This window comes from Mandrillus leucophaeus, unplaced genomic scaffold, assembly GCF_000951045.1.
Source record: "Mandrillus leucophaeus isolate KB7577 unplaced genomic scaffold, Mleu.le_1.0 Scaffold1777, whole genome shotgun sequence".
NCBI classification, from domain to species: domain Eukaryota; kingdom Metazoa; phylum Chordata; class Mammalia; order Primates; family Cercopithecidae; genus Mandrillus; species Mandrillus leucophaeus.
In genome coordinates, this window is record NW_012101784.1 from 1 (window position 1) to 25,559 (window position 25,559).

At 37.5% G+C, this 25,559-nt stretch overlaps 1 protein-coding gene across 1 annotated transcript in view; it reads right to left on the reverse strand.

Moving 5' to 3' along the window:
- Positions 1-2,651: 2,651 nt before the first annotated feature.
- UBE2U (ubiquitin-conjugating enzyme E2U (putative)) overlaps positions 2,652-25,559 on the reverse strand; it is a 38,426-nt gene continuing 15,518 nt past the window's right edge. The window contains exons 6-8 of the mRNA XM_011977292.1: positions 23,119-23,167; positions 11,214-11,302; positions 2,652-2,737 (exon numbers count right to left, since the gene is read on the reverse strand). Of these exons, the coding sequence (XP_011832682.1) occupies positions 2,652-2,737; positions 11,214-11,302; positions 23,119-23,167 (224 nt within the window). The remainder of the gene's footprint in view (positions 2,738-11,213; positions 11,303-23,118; positions 23,168-25,559) is intronic.

Here is a 25,559-nt window from a genome sequence, read left to right on the forward strand (position 1 = left end):
ACTTATATACTAATGTATAATTCTATATATTTATATATAATTTTTTATTTATATCTCTTGAATGAAATCACATATTTATATCTCTTGAATGAAATCTATATATAAAATAATAAGTGTCAAATGCAAAACAACTTTGCAAGGTAGGTAAGGTTATCTCCATTTAACAGATAAGAAAACGGATTGGGAAAGAATTTCTCCAAGATCTGTCTGACTCTGAAGCTCATGCTCTTCCCCTATCCTGCTTCCAAAGAAAGATTTTTCATCTGAAAATTGAATGAGGGCCACAGTAAAGTTTTAAAAGCATGAATAATAACGAACTTTATGAGTGCTTACCGTGCACCAGATACTGTTTGATGCATTTTACATATATTAATTTATTTAATCCTCACACCTTCCCTGGGAGGTAGGTACACTTATTACTGCCACTTAACAGATAAATCTGGGGCACAAAAAAATCAGTGACCTTGCTCAAGGTCACAGAGCTGGTAATTGGCAGAGCCAAAATTCAAATCCAGACAGTCTGGCTCCAGTGCCCCTGCGCTTAAGAGCTCCACATTCCACCTTTTAACTAACCAAATCCTAGCTCTAGACCAGCAGCAAAGACCTCGCTGATCCGAGGCAGAAGGTACAAAGTGGTAAAGACGTCTTAGGTCCCGAAGTAATTGTGAGAAAAGAGAATTCAGTGTGCCTCAAGAATAGGGTATTGATTGATGAGGGTAGGGAAGGAAGTAGCAGGAGAGACAGGTTTCTCTTTTTCTTCAATGCTATGCAAAGAAAGGGTTCTCAATTTACATTTCCTGTTTTTGTGAAATAGGAAATTGCAGCGTCAGAAAAGCATTTTCAAAGATTAAAAACTGAGAGATGCATAATATGGCATGCAGAATATTACTCATGTGCATAGATCCCCAGACATTTTCTACTTGATTCTCTATGAATTGTCCTCTTTATCATATCCCATGTATTTTGACGAACACGACTTTTGATAATTTGAAAAGAAGTTTAATTTTGCCATTCTTTAGATTTTTTTAGATTTTACCATACCTCAAACATTTGCATAGTCAATATTTGTGCCACAATAAAATGCAGATGCATGTAATATATTTTTAAAACTGTTTAAATAGTGGGGTTTTTGACTAATCAACACCAGCGTTTTGAAGCAGCAAATACCATTTGATCTAAATATATTCTCATCAACCACCAGATGGCATAAGGTGTGAGGGTTTTATTTTGACAGGGTCACTATGCACATGATAATTTGACCTGTAACTTTGAAATCATGTATTTGGAAAAATGTTCCAGCACTCAAACAACTCACAATTATTTTAGCCATATGTAGAAGTGGATGGATAAATTGAAAATGACATGATTCTACTTTTTCTAAATTTTGGGGTTCTGCGGGATGTTGGCATTACATAATGAATCGATGATCAAACAAATAAAACAGTTCTGTTAAAGGAAATAAAAAAGAAAGTCACGTCAAAGCAAAATTAACCTTATATTCTAAGTAGGTTTCTTCAACTCTAAAAGAAACTTAAAACATGCCTTCAAGAAAAAAAACATGCTTATACTCCTTCAAATTTTGCTTGATAAAAACTTCCTACTCCCTGTAATTTACACTGAAAGCAGAAAAGTATATCCAATGCAAAAGCTCTTCTTTACTTTAGCTTGAAAGTTGTTACAGAATCAACAGAAGAAAGAAAATACAACTGAAAAACTCAGTCTGAACTATATGATGTTAAAGGATAGGGAAGTATATTTTAATATACTCAGTGAAAGTAATATATCAATTCCTCAATTGCTTCACAAATTCAAAATACAGCACATTATCTTTATTCATCATGTATTTCCATCTAGAAAAGAGGGCACATGGTTAACAGTAAATTGAAGAGTTAAAAATTGAGATAAATGAGACAAATGCAAAGAATAGGATCTTTAATTCCCCTATCTTTATGGCAGCACACTCATTGAGTACCTTGGAATAAGCACACCAGAACAAATGACTAGCACAACACAGCCAATACCACAGAACTGAAATGGCATCTTTGCTCTAACATGATGAAGCAGAAAAACTGCCTTCAGGGGTCAAGAGACCAAAGATGAGATTAAGGTTCCTTCCTTAATGTAGTCTAAGAGTCAATGACTTCTAAAGATATACTAATTTTTGTTTGTATTTTACTATATCCTTCCTCATTACATTTAATATATTTGGTTCTTGAATGAGAAATCTGTGGGAGAAGAAACAATGTTTGGAGCTACAAAAAGGATGGAAAAAAAAAGGATGAAAAGCTAATTGATGATATATAGTTTACTGCTTTTTTTCTTTTTTAAAGAAAGCCATTTCTAAGTCACATGTTGATAAGGATGATGGAAATGAGAGTAAGAGAAATAATGGGGAGGATATTATGAGATTTCTCCACTGTGGATCATGTTCTATCTCCATCTTTGGCAGCAAATATGTAGCAGAGATATTGCCTACCTGGGTTCATGTGAAAGCAAGGAATGATCGTTTCTTTTGTTCTTGTTCTTATACTGATAAAAGGGTGTAAGTTGTTATTTCCAAGGGTTTCTTCTGTTATTTCCAAGTTGGATAGTAGAAAGTGCAATAATAGACAATTCAAGTTAATGTACACATTCAAAGCACTTAATGTTTCTTACTTTAAATTCCATTCTTTATGATGCTGTAGATCCATTTTCTTCCATTTGTAATACTGTCCAATGAAATGTGGATCTTTGAGCACTGAAATTAGAATATTAAAAAAGAAGCTATGCATACATTCTTTAATAATAGTTAAAAGTTAAAAATCATTCACTTCTCACTAAGTTGATATGTGGCAATAACATACACTATATAATTCAAGTCCTATTACAACGCTTAGAAACTTTCCAAATTACTTGCTTTTATTGGAACATCATAATATTAGATATTGTTTGAAACAGTAGATTGTGACTTGGAAGTTATTTTCATTATAATGAAAAACATTATATATACTTTATCATGTTAAATAAAATTTATAGGAGACCATTGTTTTGGACTGAGCGCCTACCCTAGGCATTAACAGACCAAACCAAAATGGAGTCAGTCACGCTAAGTGGCATGTAATAAAATTGAAACTTTAAGGAAGCAGGACAATCTTAAACAGATCAGTTTTTTCAAAAGAAGAGATTCACAGCCACCAGTCAGAAGGGGCCCAGTCAACCTGAAGTGGCATGGTAAGGAAGTCCCCTGTGCTTTAACCCTTACAAGGAAAGTAACTGAAGTACCTTATGTTAACCAATCCATTTTTTGTATTATTCTGTTTTCTTATTCCTGCTCTAGCTACCTTATAAAAACTAACTGTTCTGCCATGCTCAGTAGACCACTTATCTATTTTTAAGATGACATGCTGCCTGATTCATGAATCACTAATGCAAGCCAATTAGATCTTTAAATTTGTTGAAACATAGCCTGGCCAACATGGTGAAACTCCATCTCCACTCCATCTCCACTAAAATTACAAAAATTAGCTAGGCATGGTGGCACATGCCTGTAATCCCAGCTACTCAGGTGGCTGAGGCACAAGGGTTATCTGAACCCAGGAGTCAGAGGTTGCAGTGAGCTGAGATTGCGCCACTGCACTCCAGCCTGGGTGACAGAGTAAGACCCTGTCTCAAAAATAAATAAATAAAAATTTAAAAAGAGAAATTTTGTTTTTAGCAACAATAATGAAGAAAGTATTGAAATAACTCATATAAAACCCAGACATCATAGTTTAACAAAATTCTAATTCAGCACTTTTCAAGTAGAAAATTGAAATTTTGAAGTTGGAAATGACATTAAAGACCTTGCTTGATCCTCCACAAAGCAAGAATCTCCAATAGATGATCATCCAATTACTTGCCAACTACAGAAAATGCACCACTTTGTAGCTGGGAGATTGCCCATTCCATTGGCAGATAAGGGTTACATTGTCCTTCCTTAATCTGATTGCTGTGAGTTTCCACTGGCCTTAGTTCTAACCTTTGGAGCAATATTAAGTTCATACCTCTCCTACGAGAGAGAGCCCTCTAACAGCTCACGGGGAAGCCTCAGTTCTTTCAACTTTTTCTTAGGATATGATTTTCTAGATACTTAACCATCCTTAATGTCCTAGTGATAAACTGTTTTGATGTTGCTATAAAAGTTTGTGTCCAGAACTGCATCAGGACCTTGAATTGGTTTGAAGCAAAGATGCAAATGTGCTTACTACCTCCCTTGCTCTGTGCACTACCAATTCAGCTCAGACCTGCATTAGTATTTTCTGGAACTCACATTACATCACCACTGGCTCTTAACTTTGTGGTTAATTACAAGCCTACACCTTCAATCAAATTCACGTAAGATTTATTAAAAATCTACTATGTTTAACAACAGGTGCTGGAGAGGATGTGGAGAAATAAGAACACTTTTACACTGTTGGTGGGACTGTAAACTAGTTCAACCACTGTGGAAAACAGTGTGGCGATTCCTCAAGGATCCAGAACTAGAAATACCATTTGACCCAGCCATCCCATTACTGGGTATACACCCAAAGGATTATAAATCCTGCTGCTACAAAGACACATGCACACATGTGTTTATTGCGGCACTATTCACAATAGCAAAGACTTGGAACCAACCCAAATGTCCATCAATGATAGATTGGATTAAGAAAATGTGGCACATATACAACACGGAATACTATGCAGCCATAAAAAAGGATGAGTTCATGTCCTTTGTAGGGACATGGATGAAGCTGGAAACAATCATTCTGAGCAAACTATCGCAAGGACAGAAAACCAAACACCGCATGTTCTCATTCATAGGTGGGAATTGAACAATGAGAACACTTGGACACAGGGTGGGGAACATCACACACCGGGGCCTGTCGTGGGGTGGGGGGAGGGGGGAGGGATAGCATTAGGAGATATACCTAATGTAAATGACGAGTTAATGGGTGCAGCACACCAACTTGGCACATGTATACATATGTAACTAACCCGCACGTTGTGCACATGTACCCTAGAACTTAAAGTATAATAATTTATAAAAACCTACTATGTTTAAGTCACTGTTAATTTTTACATGAAATATTATTAGGCCAGATCATATGCCCATACATACTTTATCTATTTTCCTATTTCTTATTATTGTTCTGGGCTTAGCTTATAGTCTTGAACTATTTAACCAGCTAGATGCTGTCCACCAGTCTTGCCCTTGTCTGGGGCTTTCTTCTTTTTCTTCTTCTTCTTTTTTTTTTTTTTTTTTTTTTTGAGATGGGGGTCTCACTTTTTCACCCAGGCTGGAGTGCAGTGGTATGATCACAGCTCACTGCCACCTCCAGTTCCTGAGTTCAAGGGATCTTCCGACTCAAGCCTCCCAAGTAGCTGGGACTATGGGCAAACGACACCATGCCTGGCTAATTTTAAATTTTTTTGTAGAGATAGGGTCTCGCCATTTTGCCCAGGGTGGTCTCAAACTCCTGGGCTCAAGAAATCCTCCTGCTTTGGCCTCCCAGAGTGTTGGGATTACAGACGTGAACCACTGTGCCCAGCCTGGGGTTTCTTCTTAATAATGATGAATTTACCCCTTTTAGCTTGATGACATTTGCCATTGATAGAAAAAAATTTTTTTAACTGAATAGTTTCCTTTTTTACATGATTTTCACCAGCAATGTTTTTGTCTGTTCCTTAATTTTCTTGCTTCAAACACATGTAAGCACATATACATACATATTCTTATAGACTTTATTAATACTTTTTATTGGTATTTGGATATATGCTCCTCCCTTCCATTAAAAAAGTAAATCTTAGCTCCCCAGAGTTCTTGTGAGGCCTTATTATGTCCTTTAGATTATTATAATAATTAACATTAGCAGATTTTTCTTTTCTTTCTTTCTTTTTTTTTCTTTTTTTTTTTAGATAGTCTCACTCTGTCACCCAGGCTGGAGTGCAGTGGTGCAATCTTGGCTCACTGCAACCTCCACCTTCCAGGTTCAAGTGATTCTCATGCCTCAACCAGCGAGTAGCTGGAATTACAGGCATGCGCCATCATGCCAGGCTAATTTTTGTATTTTCAGTAGAGATGGGGTTTTGCCATGTGGGCCAGGCTGGTCTCGAACTCCTGGCCTCAATTGATCCACCTGCCTTGGCCTCCCAAAGTGCTGGGATTACAGGCGTGAGCCTGCTGTGTCCAGCCAGAATTTTTTTTATACGCTGGGCACACGTAAAATAGATATGGTTACTGTTAGAATACCCACTGTACAGATGGTCAAGCAGACATAGAGAGGTTGAGTAATGTCTTCTCATTGGGACTCTTCATTACTCTTAGCCAAAATTCAAAATTTAATCTCTCACGAATGCTATTTCCTTTTGAGGTTTCTATTTAAGGATAATTCACATCTTTTCTTAAACTTTTTGAGATTGCCTTTCCTCATTTTACATTTGAATATGTATGGCTGTCTCTTCCTTATACATTATGAAACCCCAAATGACACGGTCATCTTTCCTGAATAGTCCCATTAGTTTTATATCATGGACTCATTTTCTTCATTGCTTTCTCCATCATCCGAGAGATGAAAATGCCACAGTACTTTGTACAAACTTTTAACACTTCTCATATTTTATCCCTATGATTTTTTTTCACTCATCTGTCTCTTATCACTTGTCCGTAAACTCCTTGAAGAGCTTACCACAATGTGTCTTCTTGTCTCCCACACACAGCCAATTGTCTAGATATAGAAGGTGCTCAACGAATGACACTGATCTGTGGTAGGAAAGCATCCTCTATTGCATCCACAATATAGTTCTTCCTTTTCTGTTGTGCCTTCTGCAGATTCCAGGGCATTGCTTCTACTCTGCTTCTTTTTTCCTGTGATACACCTCTCATCCAACATCTGTAGAGGTTGCCCCGAATTTTTTTTTTCCCACTGCTAGGATGGTCACATCCAAAAAAATTAATAGCACCAACTTGCCTCAGCATGTTCTATTTTCACACATGCTATCTCATGCTAACCACAGAGCAACATACAGTAGGATGGAATATTTTTGTCAATCAATAGAAATGAAAACCAAAGTACAAAGGGTTAGGTGACTACCTTAAATTCACTTATCTTCATGTGGCAAAACTGATACAGGGCTAAGGAGTTTCTAACTTCTGACATCATGCTCTTCCCACTAGGACCTTCCCAGCCTTGGTTGCACATTGTAGCCACCTGGGGAGCTTTAAAAACTACTACTGCCTGGTCCTACTCCCAGAGATCCTGATGTAATTGGTCTTGGGTCAGCCCTCTATATTGAAATTTTTACAGGCTCCTCAGGTGGTTCTAATGAGCAGTCAAGACTGAGAACCACTGCATTAGAGTCAGATGATACTGCTTCTTGCATCTAAATGTGTTTTGGAGACACTTGCCTTTACTGCTGGCTTAAAGACTCAAAGAATAAAAGTCTCCTAGGGTGAAGAAAACATCCCCATCATGCTTCAGGCTGTTTGGTCTGTCTTGATGACAGCAAACAAACATCAGGAAGCCTAGGCTCAGTATTACAGAGTACACTGGTCTGGAGGAATTCTTTTCCTCTAACATAAACATTTCCTTATGGGGATCATATTCTGTCATTAAGGCTCTGTTGCCCACAACCATATGTATTGGCATGTTCTCTGCCAAACATTTTACTTGCCGTTCTATAGCAATGGAGAGAGAACAGTGGATTCTTGGTACATTTTCCATACGATTGCCTATGCTTATGAACTAAAAATTAAAATTATTTACAAATATGCTGCCTGTACTTCCAAGTTTGAATTTAAATCCCATACATACAGAGATAACAATCTGATGTCATATTATGGAGGCAGTAGAGTATCAGCGAAAGAGCAACAAACGTGCAGTGAGAAGATGTGATTCAAGTCTCTGGACCACAGCCTACCGAATTAATTGATAACACACTTATTGAGAACTTATTGTTCACTTATTGAGAACTCACTACAGTGCTTCAACCTTATAAAGCATGTGCTGTGATTATTTATTCTCATTGTATGGATGAGAAAACTGGGACACAGAGAGGTTAAGAAACTCAACCAAAGTCACACAGCTAGTAAATGGCAGAGCCAGGATGAAACTCTGGTCAGTCTGACTCCAGGATGTATATTCTTTACCAACATATGATATTCCCCTCACATGTGTAACCTTAGGCAAATTACTTAGCTTTTCTGGTCTTAGTTTTCTTATCTTAAAACAAAGTGATAATAACAATAGTGCCTGGCACGTAGGGTTGATATACCACCGTGCACGACATATATTAGGTGTTTAATAATATTGGTTGAATAAATGAATAAAACAATGATAGATTGGAATGCCTAAAAGTATATATGAGCATACTTCATAAACTGCATTATACAAGAATAAACTTACTATTATGATGATGCCAATGACTATGTATAGATTTTTGGCACAAGATAGGGAAAAGAGTTAATGCCCCAAATCAAAATTTAACTACTTACCACTACTCATAAAAGATAAAGCTCTTAAAAATATGTACAAGAGTTTAATAATCTTTCCAATGCTAAGAATGTAACTGTAGAAAATGAAGTTATTAGAAGTTTCTCTTTTATTTCTGAGTTGTTGAAGAAGCATTCTATAATCTAAAAGCTTCATCTTTATTATTGCCAGGAAATTAGGCCATTAAAAAAGATAGTGTTGGATCTCATCCAGCTGAACTATCAAAAGATAAAATGGCCAGCAGCACATGTAAAGTTTACATTTAATTTTTTTAAATTAAGTGCTGGTTATTATTCAGGGAAAGCTCTTGAAACATTCTTATAACAATTCCCTAGGGGAAGAAGAGGCAGGGTAATTGTGAAATCATTCACCAAGTGCTAGATTCAAAGTCTCAGAAATTCATTTGGGCTAGTGATAACGATGACTAGTTATTGCCTTTACAAACAGGGATCAATTACATACGAGGTTAGTGAAAGATGTAGAAACAACAAAATTAAACATTTGGGGGCCAAACTCTTTTTGAGGAAGAAACCGTGGTCAGTGGTGCCTTATTATTTCCTTCCATTTTAAAATTATTCTTTATTGCAAGACAGTTATTTCCAAATCTCTTTAAGTTTTGGCACATGCTTCTGGTTTTTTCTTTTCCTCTAGCAGTTTGGAGTTTCCAAGTGGCCCTATATATTTACATGTTATTCTAGAAAGCACCATCCTGCAACAATCTGTTTTTTGGTGGAAGGAGTTTGATTCTGAGTGGTTCCCTAGAGTGTGCCAATTAATGTCTCTCAACACAGTGTTTGTGTAATTAAGGGTTATTGCCCCTGCAGCCTGTATGAGCTGCTCAGTGCCTCATACATAGTAGGTACACACAGCAGATGTGTTTGCTGAATTGACTAGGCAGCATTCAACAACAAATCTTTGATCTGAATTAACCATTCAAATACTCTGGTATCAAAAATAATTAATATTTTATACTGAGAGAGCTGCTAAAGATTGTAGATCTCGATGTACCTTAAATTGTTTTGACCTATGAGTTAGGATGGTAATATATAATCACAAAATAATTAATAGCCAACCTCCTGAAAGAACATGTGATTTCTTAAAAGTTATTGATTGAATTTACCTTTTAAGGATATTTATTAAGCTTAGTACTATTTTTTGCCCTCATTTGTACCTTAAAAGTTGACACTATTTTTCATGATAGGAAACTATCATAATGATGAGATGAAATATAATGAGACCTCAAATTAAGACAGTGGTCATGGGGGTGTAGTAGAGTGGAAGCATTCATAATGTTGCAGGAGATAAAATCAATAAGGTTTAATGAGAGAGATAAAGAGATGTAGGAAACACCTAAGATTCTGGTTTCGGTAAGAAAATGTAAAAATGGTGATCTACCACTAACTAAGAGAAGGAATAAAAGAAGAAGGATAGATTCGGGGGCAAGATGATGAATTCACTTTGAGACATCTTGAATACGAGAAGCCTATAATACAAATAGGTGAGAGGTCCCCTGCACAGTTATAAATATGCATGTAAAATTCGAAAGAGGGGTCTGGCTAGAGATGCAGCTTTAGGAATCACTGGCCTGTAGGCAAATGAAAACCATGGTAGTGGAAGAGGTCTTTCAGAGAGAGTAAGTAGAGAGGACTGAAGGAAGAAGATATTGCCAAGGGAAGAGGCAGCAGAGTGCTTAGGAAGAGAAATGAAAAGCCATGGATGTATGGTATCATGTAAATCAAGGAGAGCACAGCGAATGAGAGTGCAAGTAAGAAGAGGACTAAAACGTAATCACTGCATCTGGGAATTCAGAAGTCTCTGCCACTACAGGATGCACCATTTTAGAAGGATGGCTGGAGCAAAGTCATATTTCAGTAAGTGTATGCAGACTGGACAACCTACTTTCATCCAGATAATGAAATAGTACTCTAAAGATCCAATTAAATGGAGCCAGAAAGTTGTCCAGCTCTCTCATTCTGTCTTTCTAGTTCCTGATGTATGATGGTAACAGATGATTTTTCCTTTTCGATGGATATAATTGAACAGCCCTATGTTCTTAGGTTTTCTTGCTGAATTTCTACCTAATATTTCCTGTGGCTTAGAGGAGAAATAAAAAGGTTCTTTCTGGTGTGAAAGCTTTTCTGTAGGGTAAAGGAAGTAAAGTGAACCTCATAAGATTGAGAACTTTTCTGTTATTCTTCCAATTGAATATCTTTCTTTCTGGCTTTTAATCAGACTTCAGTCCAGGGCTCTATACAAAAGAACTTTGTATTCTTCTTTGAGAGGCTGAGGCGGGAGGATTGCTTGAGGCCAAGAGTTCCAAACCAGCCTGGACAACATAGTGAGACCACTATCTCTAAAAAGTAAAAATAAAAAAATTAGCCATGCATGGTGGCTTTTGCCTATAATCCTAGCTATTCAGGAGGCTGAAGCAGGAAGATCGCTTGAGTTCAGGAGTTTGAGGCTGTAGTTAGCTATTATTGTGCCACTGCACTCCAGCCCAGATGATGGAGTTAGACCCTGTCTCTAAGACAAAAAATTAAAATTAAATTATTTTTTAAAAAAAGAACTAAAGTAATAGTTGTTGAATGAATAGTATATACAGCCTACAGAGAAATTTATCACTCTTACATAGCAGATGTGTGTCAATTAGTCTTTGAAAGCAAGATAAATGTTAACAGATTAACATATACCAAAAGGACATAGGATAAGAATAGTTCACCTTACATGCAGTTCTGTAGTATTCTGTGGCTTTTGATGTAGCTATTCTGGACCATGCCTGGTAGTAATCACTAAATGCGGTTGTTTTAGTTGGTCTGAAAATATAAATAAAAATCAGACAATGGGCAGTTTGTAAATTTTCTTTTTAAAATTATTGTACTGCTATACCGACTGTTCACATAACATCTTGTCACAAGATATTAAACTGACTTGCAAATCGTAACATGTATTTTTAACAATTGTATCCAGTATATTAATTCCACCAATAATGAATACAAATAACGAAAAAGAAAATGTCCCAACCACTTTTCAATAATAAATGTAAATATGGACCCATGTGCATATTATAAAAAGAAAAATATGGGTTTAAGACATCTGCCTTTCATGACTAACATTAAAAAAGAACTTTAAGCAAAGCATTATACCTTTCAATTTCTCATTCTATAAGAAACAATAAACATTTTTCTTGAAATTCAATGCCAAATTCTAGTAAAAAAAAGCCCTGATTTCTTATAATGAGGACAGAATACAAGTATTAGAATTGCGATTAGTTTAGTTTTTACAGAGAATCTGGCTATTTTCAAAGAGGAGAAAAACAGCTCTTTTCTAATACTCCTGGCTGCTACTTTCCCCTCCCTGTGCTAATATTACTATGTCCTAATGGAGAGCAAAGGTTGTTATAAGGTGTTAAATGAAAACTATAAAGCAGTCCCTTAAATAACTGCATTTCCAAGCATTTTTCCCACAAACTTTTAAAATGCAGAGATTCTCAACACTCTATAAACAAAACATTACTTAGTGTATTTTTTCAGACATGTGAAATCACTAATTAACTGGCTGTAACAGATGCTTAAACATCCAGTGCAATATGCCTTATGCCTGTTTTCCAATTTAAGTTCTTAGCTCTTTGGAAGAAGGAGCAAGTTTTCAGTCAGAACAAGTATATTAGCATTAGTTTTTATAGGTAAATCATAGGTACCTTAAATTAACTATTTGACTCAACTTTTAAATTAATGAGGCATTATTTAATGTGTTAATTCACTAATTTATTTAAATAACAATTATGCATACCTAATTTTAAGACTAACATTTTTCGAATGTATTATTACTTTTACAATCACACTTAAGTAGAAATTTGAAACTTGAGGAAGATAAATTAATCTTTACTATTATTGTTTCCAGAGCTGCATGCTGTGCTGTAGACGACTAAATGATATACTAAACTAACATGAATTTGCCAATGAAATGTCTCAGCATTTGGCAACAGAGGTAACAAAATGAAAGGCTGCATTATATCTCCTGCATGAAAAAGCTTGTGATCAATTTGCTGTCACAGATCATTTAGCAGACAACAATGACTCAAGAGGAAGGAAACTGTCAACACACTGTCTTGTGAAAAAAAATACACCATCTTCAGGCACAATCGTCTCCATTGTTTTTTGTCTGTTTGACCACGACCCATGACCTTTTCCCTTCCCAGGGTGTCCTGTTCAATTTCAAACTGTTAGCCTTCAGGGGCTTTCTGTTTTTTGCTCCATAATAATTAAAAATATTACCCTAAAAGGTATAACTTTAGTGTGGTTTGAATATACAAAGCAAAATGTCTTACACATTTGGGAGTATTTGAATTTTCAATTCTATAAAGGAAACAGCCCCTTAAAAAAAGAGAACAGTAACTACATTTTACTATTATTCAGATGAAGTAAGCTTACAGGGATACATGCAGCATAAAAATACATGTGTTTATAGTTTCAACCAGTGATAGGATTTTACTGAGTATTATCATTGACATTATGAATACAAAAAGGTAGAAGACATAAGTTTAAAATGAACATTAGAATTTGTTATCTTGTTGGAAAAAATAAGATATATACCTGGACTAGTGAATTAAACAACTTTATTAACACGATAAAGTGTCATATGGTTTAACGGAGACATTTGGAGAATACAAGAACAGATACTTCTCTCCTCTGGCAGTGGTAATAAGCCAAGAAGTCGGAGGAGGGAGAGGTAAGTTTTTTTTAAGTCGTCAGGGAAACAGTCATTTGGGATACAGGTCTGGAAAAAAAATAAGGGGGCACTATAGGCCAAGGGAAGAGTATGAGTAATTGTTCAGATGGAAGAGAGCATGGCGTGTGCGTATGTACATACAGAGGATGTTGGGGGAAGAAATTATAGTAAAAGGACAATTGACTAGAATGGAGACTTCAAATTCACAGGAGTTGGAATTGATAAAATAAGTGAAACTGGGCAGTGCAGGGTCCACAAATTTAGGCAGAGAACGGGTTAGAGTTGATTTAGTAATCTTGATCTTGATTTGTTGGGTAATAGCCATCAGTAGTTCTCAAATAAGGCAAGTAAATTATGAAATCCATGTTGGAGCAAGACTTTTCCTTGAAAGTAATACACAGGGTGGAGTATAGAAGGAAGATTAAATACCAGGGGACCAGATAGGAAGCAAACGCAGTAATTCAGGGATGAGCTACTGAAAGCTAATAGCAGAGTGGCAGCAAAGGTTATGAAAGGGAGGAGATGAGTTGAAGGCAATGCTAAAAAATTGACTGGACTGGTTGGTTGCCTGACAGTGTGTGAAAAGTGAAGAAATATTACAGTCAAATATTCTTCTAAAGCCCAGAAGTCTGGTTAGTTTTGCTGTTAATAGAAAGCATCAAGAGAAACTGAAGTAAAATATGAGTTTAATTTTAGCTCTAGATTTCAGGTGATTATAGTACAGACAAGTCAAAATGATCTTCAGGAGTGTGATTAAGACACTGAGATTAGAAATAAGACATTTGGGTCAAATCAACAAAATCACTGATAGAGGAAGCTACTAGAGAAATCCATCTCCAAAAAAGTTAGTAAGTATTTTGAAAAGAAAGAGCAGAAACCAACGTATAATTAAGAGGAGCCAGTGAAGGAAAGAGAAAGGTTCATCAGGGGAAGAAGAAAATCATGGCAGTACTATTTCATGGAAGCAACATCCCAGCCACAACCAAAGCCTAACAATTAAACGCCTAAATATCTGTGATTGGAACCTTCCTGTCTATCATGACCTAGTTGTTTAGTATCATTGATAAGAGTACAGGGTCTGGAATCAGCTGGCCTGGGTTAAAACCCTCTGGCGCTTCAACTTGTTAGGTGTGTGGCTCTGGAGCAAGTTACCTAACCTCTCCAGGTCTGTTTCCCCATCTATAAAATCAGGAGATAAAACTTTCTCAAGTGCTTATTGTGAGCATTCGATGAAATCATGCATGAAAAGAGCCAAGTTTAGCGCCTCTTCAGCACTTAAGTGTCAGCTGGTCTCCATTGCCTTGATAAGTACCTCATCATTTCTCTATTAACTCTAAACAGCTTCCTTGTAGTTTTTCTACCCCTGACTCTTCCTATTCTAGGTTATCATACCTCTGCTTGAAAACCACATTTGGTACTGAGGCGAGAGGATTACCTGAGGGCAGGAGTTCAAGACCAGCCTGGCCAACATGGCGAAATTCCGTCTATATTAAAAATACAAAAATTAGGCCAGGTGTGGTGGCTCACGCCTGTAGTCTGAGCACTTTGGGAAGCTGAGGTGGGCGGATCACGAGGTCAGGAGATCACGACCATCCTGGCCAACATGGTGAAACCCTGTCTCTTCTAAAAATACAAAAATAAGCTGAGCATGGTGGTGCGTGCCTGTAATCCCAGCTACTCAGGAGGCTGAGGAAGGAGAATTGCTTGAACCAGGGAGTCGGAGGTTGGAGTGAGCCGAGATGGCACCACTGCAATCCAGCCTGGAGACAGAGTGATATTCCGACTCAGAAAGAAAGAGAGAGAGAGAGAAAGAGAGAGAGAGAAACTGGGCATGGTGGCACATGCCTGTAATCCCAGCTACTCAGGAGGCTGAGGAAGGAGAATTGCTTGAACCAGGGAGTCGGAGGTTGGAGTGAGCCGAGATGGCACCACTGCAATCCAGCCTGGAGACAGAGTGATATTCCGACTCAGAAAGAAAGAGAGAGAGAGAGAAAGAGAGAGAGAGAAACTGGGCATGGTGGCACATGCCTGTAATCCCAGCTACTTAAGAGGCGGAGGCAGGAGAATTGCTTGAACCTGGGAGGTGGAGGTTGCAGTGAGCTGAGATTATGCCACTGCACTCCAGCCTGGGCGACAGAGCAAGACTCTGTCTTAAAAAAAGAGAGAGAAAAAAAGAAAACCATATTTGGTTATGTAATTCTATACGAAAACATCTAAATACTTTCAAATAGAACTTGAGGCTCTTCACCATCTGGCCATTTCCATCCTTTTCTTCTGTTATCCATCCCCACATCCAGAGGCTCCATCACACAGAATTCCCTACTAATCCAAGCATACCATGGTATTACACTCCTCTTTCCGTGAAAGCTGTTCTAGAGACTCGTCTCCTCTGTGCCTGTCAAACTCTTATTCATCAAAGTTTGGGTCCAGTAAAAATATTTTGCATCTGAAGGTTGTCATAGTGGACACTGTGGTTGCCTCCTCAACAGCTCTTGCATTCTTCCCCCATTATGTAGATACCATACACTCTGATGGGACTGACCCCACCTCTGGCTCCAAATTAGAGCCTGATGGGTTCAGGGCTGTCTGACCATGGTGCCTAATTCAGGAACAGGAACTTGGCCTGAAAAGATCCAATTAGAGCAAAGCTATAGTCGTTTTCTAGTACATCTTAATATCTAGGGGCATCAATGCCCTAACTTTGTTCTTCAAAATTGCCTTCTTTTTCTACGTCCTTTGCACTTTTAGATATATATTTAGAGCCCGCTTAAAAATTTCCAGAAAAAAAAAAACTGCTGAGATTTTGATTGAGATTGAATTTAATCTACAGTTTAATTTGGGAAGAACTGACAATATAATAATATTGAGTTTTTCCCAAGCCACAAACATTGGATATTTCTACTTTTTAGGTCTTTTAAATTTTCTCTCAGAAATATTTGTGGTTTTCAGTATAGATGTCTTGTACATGTTTCGTTACATTTTGATGCTGTTGTAAATGGTTTTTTTTTTTTTTTTTTTTTTTGAGATGAAGTTTCGCTCTTGTTGCCCAGGCTAGAGTGCAATGGCACGATCTCGGCTCACTGCAGCAACCTCTGCCTCCCAGGTTCAAGTGATTCTCCTGCCTCAGTCTCCTGAGTAGCTGGGACCACAGGCATGCACCACCCATGCCTGGCTAATTTTATATTTTTAGTAGAGACAGGGTTTCTCCATGTTGGTCAGGCTGGTCTCGAACTCCCGACCTCAGAAGATCTGCCCACCTTGGCCTCCCAAAGTGGTGGGATTACAGGTATGAGCCACGGCGCCCAGCCGTAAGTGGTATTTTTAAAATTTCAGTTTCTATCTATTGATTATGAGTATATAGAAACATAGTTAATTTTTAATCTTAACTTTAATCTTATACCATGAGTCTTTGCTAAATTCACTAATGAATTTTCAAGTTTTTAAATATTCATTTGGATTTCACTATGCACATAAGCGTATTATCTATGAATAAAGATAATTTGCTTCATCCTTTCCAAACTTTAAAATTTTTATTTCTTTTCCTTGCCTCATTGCACTGGCTAGGACCTCCAGTACAATGTTGAATAGAAGTGGTGGTAGTAGACATACTTACCTTATTCCTAAACTGAGGAGAAAAGCATTCAACATTTCACATTTTAGGGGGTTGGCTGTTGGACTTTTGTAGATTCCTATTACTGAAATAAGGGAATTTCTATTTCAGTTTGCTAAGAATTTTTATCATGAATGGGTGTTAAATTTTAACAAATACTTTTACCGGATTCACTGAAATAATTTTATGGCTTTTCCCTTTATTTGGCTAGTAAATGTGTTACACAAATTGATTTTTGAATATTAAACCAACCTTGCTTTCTTATAATCAGACCCATTTGGTCATTGTTATCCCATTTTATCAGTGGATTCAATTCACTAATATTTTGATTAGAATTTATGCACCTATGCTAATAAAAGGTATTGACCTATAATTTCCTTTCTTGTAGTAATCTCAGATTTTAGAATCTGAGTTTGGAGGTTTGGAAATATAGTCATTTTCTCTACTCACTGAAAAGGTTTGAATACCTTTTTAAAAAAAAAAAGTTTTATTTTGAAACAAATTTAGAAATATAAGACAGTTTTAAAGATAATTGAATATCTTCTTCTTTTTCTAAGAGATGGGTTTCACCACATTGCCCAGGCTGGTCTTGAAATCCTGGGCTCAAGCAATCCTTCTACCTTGGCCAAATAGCTGGGATTACAGGCCCAAGCCATCTCACCTGGCTTGAATAGCTTTTTAAAATAAATGTTATTGCAGCATAATTTACACTCAATAAAATACACATGTTTTAAGTGTACAGCTTGATGAGTTTTGATATGAAAGTGTACATCAGCATAACCATTACCTCATATAAGATGTAGAATATTTTCATTATTCCAGAAAGTTTCCTACTGCCCCTTCCCAGTCAATCTCCCTTGACATTCTGGGCAATCACTGATCTGATTAGTCTGACAGATTAGTTTTTCCTGTCCTAGAACTTCATATAAATTGAATCATACAGTATATACTCTTTTGTTACTGTGGGTTTTTTTTCCACTCAGCTTAATGCCTGCATACTTATTCCCGATTGTTGCATGCATCAATAATTAATTCATTTTTATTTGTTGATAGTATTCTATATATTAATACAGCACAATTTATTTATGCATTCACCTGTTGATGGACATTTTGGTTGTTTCTAGTTTGAGATATTATAAATAAAGCTGCTATGAACATTTGTGTTCAAGTCTTCTTGTGAACATATATTTTTCATTTCTTTTAGGTAAATAGGAGTAGAATTACTGGATTATAGGAAAGGTAATGTTTGACATTATAAGAAACTTAAACTGTGTTTCAAACTGGTTGTGGGCATGTAAAGTGATAAAACAAGATCTGCAACAATGTATGAAAGCTCCAATGACTCCATATCTTTACCAACAAATGGAATTATTCATCTTAATTTGAGTCAATGGTGTCTTCTTTCAATCTTCTCCATCTCAGTAAATAACAGCAGAATCCACCCAGTTCAACCCCAAATCTAGTAATTATCCTTGGTCCCACTTTTTCTCACACCCCACATTGAATCAGTAATTCTCCTTCAGCGCAAGCCTTGAATCCACTCATTTCTTCTCCTCCATACCTACGCCCAAACTCTTGACCAAACCACCACTGTCTTGCCCCTGATCAACCAAAATAACCTAATAACTCTTCTCTTTGCTTCCACCTTAGATCCTTCACAAACCATTGCTCTGATAGCAGTTAAAAGTACTCCCTTTAAAAGTTAAATTTGATTCTGTCTCTCCCTTTCCTAAAAGTTGTTCAAGAGTGTCCCAATTTCCTTACTTGGTATAATAAAATTAATCTAAATTCCTTACACAGTTTATAAAATCCTAAGTGATTTGGCCCAGCCTACTTCTCTTACCTCCATCTACCTCTCTTCTCTTTTCCCCCTTGCTGTGTTCTAGCAACAGCAGCCTTCTTACTGATTCTCTACCACACCATGCAAATACTCAAGTTAGGGCCTTCACATTACTCTCCCAATTTTTTACTCCTTTTTCCTTTCAATTTCACAAAACTTGATTTTTCAAGACAATACCATTTACAAGTTTACTTCATAATGGTTCTTGACTTATCTTTGACTGAAGTTATTATAATTACTTTCTATGTACTTAACTAATTTAATCTTCATAGCAATTCTATGAAATCAGTACTATTATTACCAGCATTTAATATATAAAGAAACTGAGACACAGAGAAATTAACTTTTCTTAGTTACATAGTGAATGGAAGAATTGGGATTCTCTTGCTTGTTATTCTAGAAATGCCTTTCAGTTGTGTGTGTGTGTGTGTGTGTGTGTGTGTGAGAGAGAGAGATAATATCATATAGGGTATTTTATAATGCACTCTTTTCATTTACTTTTTTATTGTGGCAAAACACATAACTTTATCCTCTTAACCATTTCTAAGTGTATAGTAGTGTTAAGTGTAGTGACGTTATTGTGCAAGAGATCTCTAGAACTTTTTCATCTTGCAACACTGAATTTCTGTGTCCAACTTTTCACTTACTTTTTTTTTTTTTTTTTTTTTTTGAGACAGAGTCTCGCTCTGTTGCCCAGGCTGGAGTACAATGGCGAAATCTCACTGCAGCCTCTGTCTCCTGGGTTCAAGCGATTCTCCTGACTCAGCCTCCCTAATAGCTGGAATTACTGGCATGCGCCACCATGCCCAGATAATTTTTGTATTTTTAGTAGAAACAGGGTTTCATCACGTTGGCCATGCTGGTTTTAAACTGCTGACCTCAGGTGATCCGCCTGCCTTGGCCTCCCAAAGTGCTGGGATTACAGGCCACTGCACCCGGCCCACTTACTTTTAACGTTAGCAAATATGTCTCCAGAATCATATCCAAAGGCTGCTTTTTGGACATTATTGCCTAAACCAATATTTATTTAATCAGTCAGTTTTGTTGGACATTTCGTTTTCAATTTCTCATGATATGTAATTGTATGATGAACATTTTTGGAATCTCTATATTTGTTTAAATATATCTTTAAAGAAAAGTTTCTAGAAGTGGAAATGCTGTGTTGAAGGCACACATTTGTCTTAGGATTTTTAATAGGAAATGCAAATGTTACACTCTTCTGTCTGTGTCCCTCAAGTTTTGTCTTGTGCCTGCCCCTTTAAATGATTTAGCCACTCTCACACAGTTGTATATTTAGCATGTTCACCAGCTATGTTTCATTTTCGTCTCCTCTCTTGATTATCGAGCAACCAATCCTCCCCTCCCTCTCCTAGTTTTTATCTCAGGTCCTGATAATCTTATTTTGGTTGCCCCTGGCATTCATGATTTATTTTAACTTTTTATTGAGGTTGTCAAAGTGCATTCCCCTGGGTCAGGCTGTTGGGAAGGTGTCCTGTTGTAGTTCCATTCCTGTTGAATGTACTGTTCCCTCCGTCTAGGATCCCCTGGCCTCACAGTGCATAGGTGAATCCCTATTCTGCCTTTGGAAGTCACTTTGGCATGACCTCCTCCGAAAGCTTGTCTTTATGTATTCCTCTCCCAATCCCTGGGAAGCCTGAGTAAGATGTTTCTTCCTCTGTGCTCCCCCAGCATCTTGATCTTACCTCTATCACAGCACTTACTATATTATATTTATGTACCACAACAATAAACAGTCATGACCCAATAAAATGTTGATTGCATTGAAAAGAGGCTGTTATTTATTAGAGGTGGTTCCAGAGATGGATGACTTAGTGAAAAACTGAAGGCCTCTGAAGGAAGCCTAGAAAAAATAAAAGCCACATGGGAAAAGGTTTCTGCTAAATATGACTCATTTTAGATATGATTCAATCTGCCCTCAGCATTCTTCCCTTAGCCACGATCTTGATACCTTCCCTGTGGTCGTCCAACTACATTCTCTGGTGGCAAATACTGTCTACATTGACCTAATGGATCGACAGGCCTACTTCTTGCACTGACTTCCTTTCAGAAGAGGAACATCTTCTTATACCATGCAACAATTAATACAAAATAAAACAAATAATTTGCATTTATGGAATGGGGAAAAAAGAAGAGGCCTTCCAATGCTAGAATATAAATCTTGTGATGTTAGGGATAACATATTAATCAGGTGTGTATCCTCACACTGGGGCACAGTCCCCGGCATACAGCATATGCTCAGTGAATTCATTCTAAGTACATGGATAAGTAGCTGTTCTCCCAAGGACTGAAAACCTGCTTATAAGTGGTATCCTATAGACCCTGCAAATATCCCAGATGACTAGCACAAATTCAAGTCACCCTGAATTCCTGAACATCAACTAGATTCCCCCAACTATATTGCACCCAGTTGAATAGACCTTGCCTGAGTTTTACTATGTCTTTTAGAAACAGGGCGTCCAACTGCCTGGATATATCTTTGGAATACATTTCTACAGCCATGCCAGTTCTTCCAGCCAATGAAGTAACGCAAAGTTCTAAGCATATGGCACTAGATACACAATATTAACAGCGGCATCTTTCTTTGAATAATTTCTGCAAGACCTCATTGTGAATGCATTATTCAAAAACTGAGAACTAGACATAGCTGAGCTCTATTTCAGAGCAAATGTACCAGGGGTAAACATTAGAATTCACGGACACACAATAAAGTGCAGCCTGATACACAGCATGAGTCTAGAGTATCATTGAAATCTAGGCTGCATTGCCTCAAGTAAGTACTACTAGTAAGTCTTCTCTAGGAAGTTCAGGCTGGCACAAGGTGAATACCACAAATCAGACCTGACTCTAGCACCATTTATCCTTGGTTTGGCTCAGAGGACCTGCTGAAGCTGAAACCACAGAAGGTCTTCTGCTGTGTTCTTGCTGCCTTATTAGTAAACACAGGCACTGTATCTTTATGAACTGCAAATAACTATACCATAAAGAGTAATAACTTTTGATATCTAGGGACATTCATGTTTTAGGTGATAAACCCGCCTTTATGCATTGAATGACTATTTATCATAGGCCTATTTTGTGCCAGGATGGTCAAACACATTGAAGCATTTAAGGGGCAGCAATGCCTTCTATTGAATACCAACTTAGTGTACCAGTAACTAGATTATGCTTACCTTTCTGCAATTTTTCAACATATTTTCATGAAGATAAGCCACTTAAGTTTTTGTTTGTTTGTTTGTTTGTTTGTTTGTTTGTTTGAGAGGGAGTCTCGCTCTGTGACCCAAGCTGGAGTGCAGTGGCGTGATCTCAGTTCACTGTAAGCTCTGCCTCCCAGGTTCATGCCAGTCTCCTGTCTCAACCTCCCAAGTAGCTGGGACTACAGGCGCCCGCCACCACGCCCGGCTAATTTTTTGTATTTTTAGTGGAGACAGGGTTTCACCGTGTTAGCCAGGATGGTCTTGATCTCCTCACCTCGTGATCCGCCCACCTTGGCTTCCCAAAGTGCTGGGATTACAGGCGTGAGCAACCACTCCCGGCCATGTTATCTAATTTTACTCAACTTTTATACAGAGCTAGTCAAGGAAATAGGAGCTAAAGTAAACACTGTTACAACACTAGTTAATTGGTTGTTGTCTAAATCTGATTAACTATCAAGATAAAGCTGATGGAAATGCTCAAGAAATTAAATGCCGCAGAACCATATGTGTGTTTCTAGGCCTATACCTTGTTCAGATGTTCAAGGTGAACCGATGCCATATTTATAGGCTGTCTCCCAAAAGATACAATGGCTTCAGCCCTAACTCTTACCATTTTTATCTAGACCTTATCTTCTCCTAAACTGCTTGAATTTTTGTGATCTATAATGATCTGTGCTGATTTTGTTAACAATACATTCTTCTCTTTTCAAAAATAAAAAAAAGGCAAGATTGACCATACACGGTGGCTCATGTCTATAATCCTAGCACTTTGGGAGGCTGAGGCAGGTGGTTCACCTGAGGTCAGGAGTTCAAGACCAGCCTGATCAACGTGGCGAAACCCCGTCTCTACTAAAAATACAAAAAATTAGCCAGGTATGGTGGTGTGTGCCTATAATCCCAGCTACTTGGGAGGCTGAGGCAGGAGAATCACTTGAACCCTGGAGGCCGAGGTTGCAGTGAGCTGAGATTGAGCCATTGCACTCCAGCCTGGGCGAGAAGAGCAAAACTCCATCTCAAAAAAAAAAGGTGAGATCATATATCATATAGTTACATTTAATTTTAATTCAACTAGAAAGAATTCAAAATTTTCCACATTCTTTCTGAAAACAATATTTTAAAAAGATATTGTAAGATATTTCTAAGTTAAAAACAAAGATTTAATTATGATGAAAAACATAGTTTAAATAGTCCTTTTGGTAAATAAATCAACATAAAATTGTATAAAGAAAAACTTACCCGATACATTTATGTGGGTCTTTAGGTAACTCCTGGCTGTCATCTTTCACTATAAAGAAAAAATATGAAAAGATTCTGGTTTACTTGGAGATGGAATATATGGCTTTATGTGCACTATTTCCAAAGCCTCAGTAAAATGGTAATAAAGGAATAAAAATAAGGTATAAAATCTCAAGGAGAGCAAAAGAAAGATGACAAGAAAATTTTTCAAGATAGAAAGCAGATGTCAAGTGGTAACTGTCTTAGCAGGCCATAGAAATTTGAAAACAAAAAACTGCATGATGAGAAGAGACCAATAAAAAGTAAATGGATTCACACTTCAGAACCTGAGAAACAGTACACGAATTGAAGGTGCCAGATACCTCTGGAAGGAGGGGTGAGAGGCAGAACACAGATACCAAAGACTTATACCCTCATCCTGTGCGACCAGATGATGACCACTGCTCAGGCAGGAAGGAAGATATTTAACCTCTGGAAAAACTGGGCCAGAGAGACTCAGGACTGGAGGACAGTAGCAACAAAACAGGACAGGAGTATGATAAGAAACCGAAAATGGAATAAATCATATTGAACAGACAAGACTCCTAATTCTATCCCCTCGTCCAGCTGTCAGTGTATTAGCAGTGCTCTCTCTCTCTCTCGCTTGTACTTGTGCTCTCTCTCTCTCTCTCTCTCCCCCCCTCCCCCCACAGGACTGACAGATTCCTCTCAGGAGAAATAGTTAAGTCTAATGAAATGGCCAGGTTCTCACTGAATAATTCTACAATGAAATAAAACTGTCAACAAGCCCAGCCTGTATTCAGAACTTTCAGTCTTTTTAATAGTCCATTCATCACATGTCCATCATAAGAATGAATAGTTAAAGATCACTAGATATTTTGAGCAAGGTCAATACCATAAAAGGGAACAATCCTAACCACAAAAAAGAGAAAAATAGGAAACAGAAACATTTTTCTTAAAATCTTCCAGAATATACAATGAACAAAGAGATGGATAATAGGAGAAATTTCGTTTCAAAAAATTAGAGGATCAGATCAATAGACCCAACATTCAAATCAGGGCAGATCTAGAAGAGACAATAGGGAAAATGAAGAGAGAAGAAATTATAAAAGAAATCACATAAGAAAGTTTTCCAGAACTGAACGATTAGAGATTGAGATTTCAATAGTTTATCAAATGCCCTATGTAATGTGGAGGCAGGGAAGGGGAGGATACAAAAAGAAATATTATCCAAAATTTCAAATCACTGGGAATAAAAAGAAGGTTTAAAAAGCTTCCAGAAAAAAAGAATAAATCACAGGTGAAAAATTGGACATTGGAATGAAATTAGACTTCTCAAGAGCAACACTAGAAACTAAAATGTAGTAAAGTATTTACAATTTGGAAAGAAAACTATTTCCAAACTAAAATTTAACCAAACTATGAGTATATGAGAGTAACGTAATTACATTTTTAGGCATGTGAAGTTATAAAAGGTTAAGCTTCCACGTACTAGGAAGCTCCTAGAAGATGTGCTCCAACAAAACGAAGGAGCAAAACCAACCACAAGGAAAATGGGGGATTGAGCAGCCAGCAGGAGCTCCTACCCAGCAGGCACCAAAAAGGCCATCCCAGCACACCTGCAAGAGAACTGCCAATTCAGAAAAGAAGAGGAAGGATGGAGTGCCACAGGAAAGAGGGCTCCAAAAACAAAACAGGCTCAATGCTGATTGAATGCCTAGGAGCTATGTTCCAGCTTTCTCAGGAAGTTTAGAAGAAGAAAAGATAGTGTATACACAAAAAAACAAAGGAATGTAAAATCAGACCTTTTGTACAAGAAAAGAAAGATAACCATTTATGGTTCATCTGTGACAAGTATTTATAAAGTCATATTAATGTAGCCAACTCATATTAGGAGAATGGGGGAGAGGAAATGTGCATAGGAATGGTAGTATAAAAGCAAAATCTTTGTATTTTATAAGATGAAGTCTATAAATAATATCTAAAACCGAAAAGTCTACAAATATTAGTATAGAATCAACTTAGAAATGTGGTGGTAAATGCCAGACCAAACAGCTAAATGTGTTGAAAGCTATTGTTGCCTCTGGCAGGCAACAGTCAGGGATAGAGGACATATTTCATTAAAAACAGATTCCTGGGCCGGGCGCGGTGGCTCAAGCCTGTAATCCCAGCACTTTGGGAGGCCGAGACGGGCGGATCACGGGGTCAGGAGATCGAGACCATCCTGGCGAACACGGTGAAACCCCGTCTCTACTAAAAAATACAAGAAACCTAGCCGGGCGAGGTGGCGGGCGCCTGTGGTCCCAGCTACTCGGGAGGCTGAGGCAGGAGAATGACGTAAACCCGGGAGGCGGAGCTTGCAGTGAGCCGAGATCGCGCCACTGCACTCCAGCCCGGGCGACAGAGCGAGTCTCCGTCTCAAAAAAAAAAAAAAAAAAAAA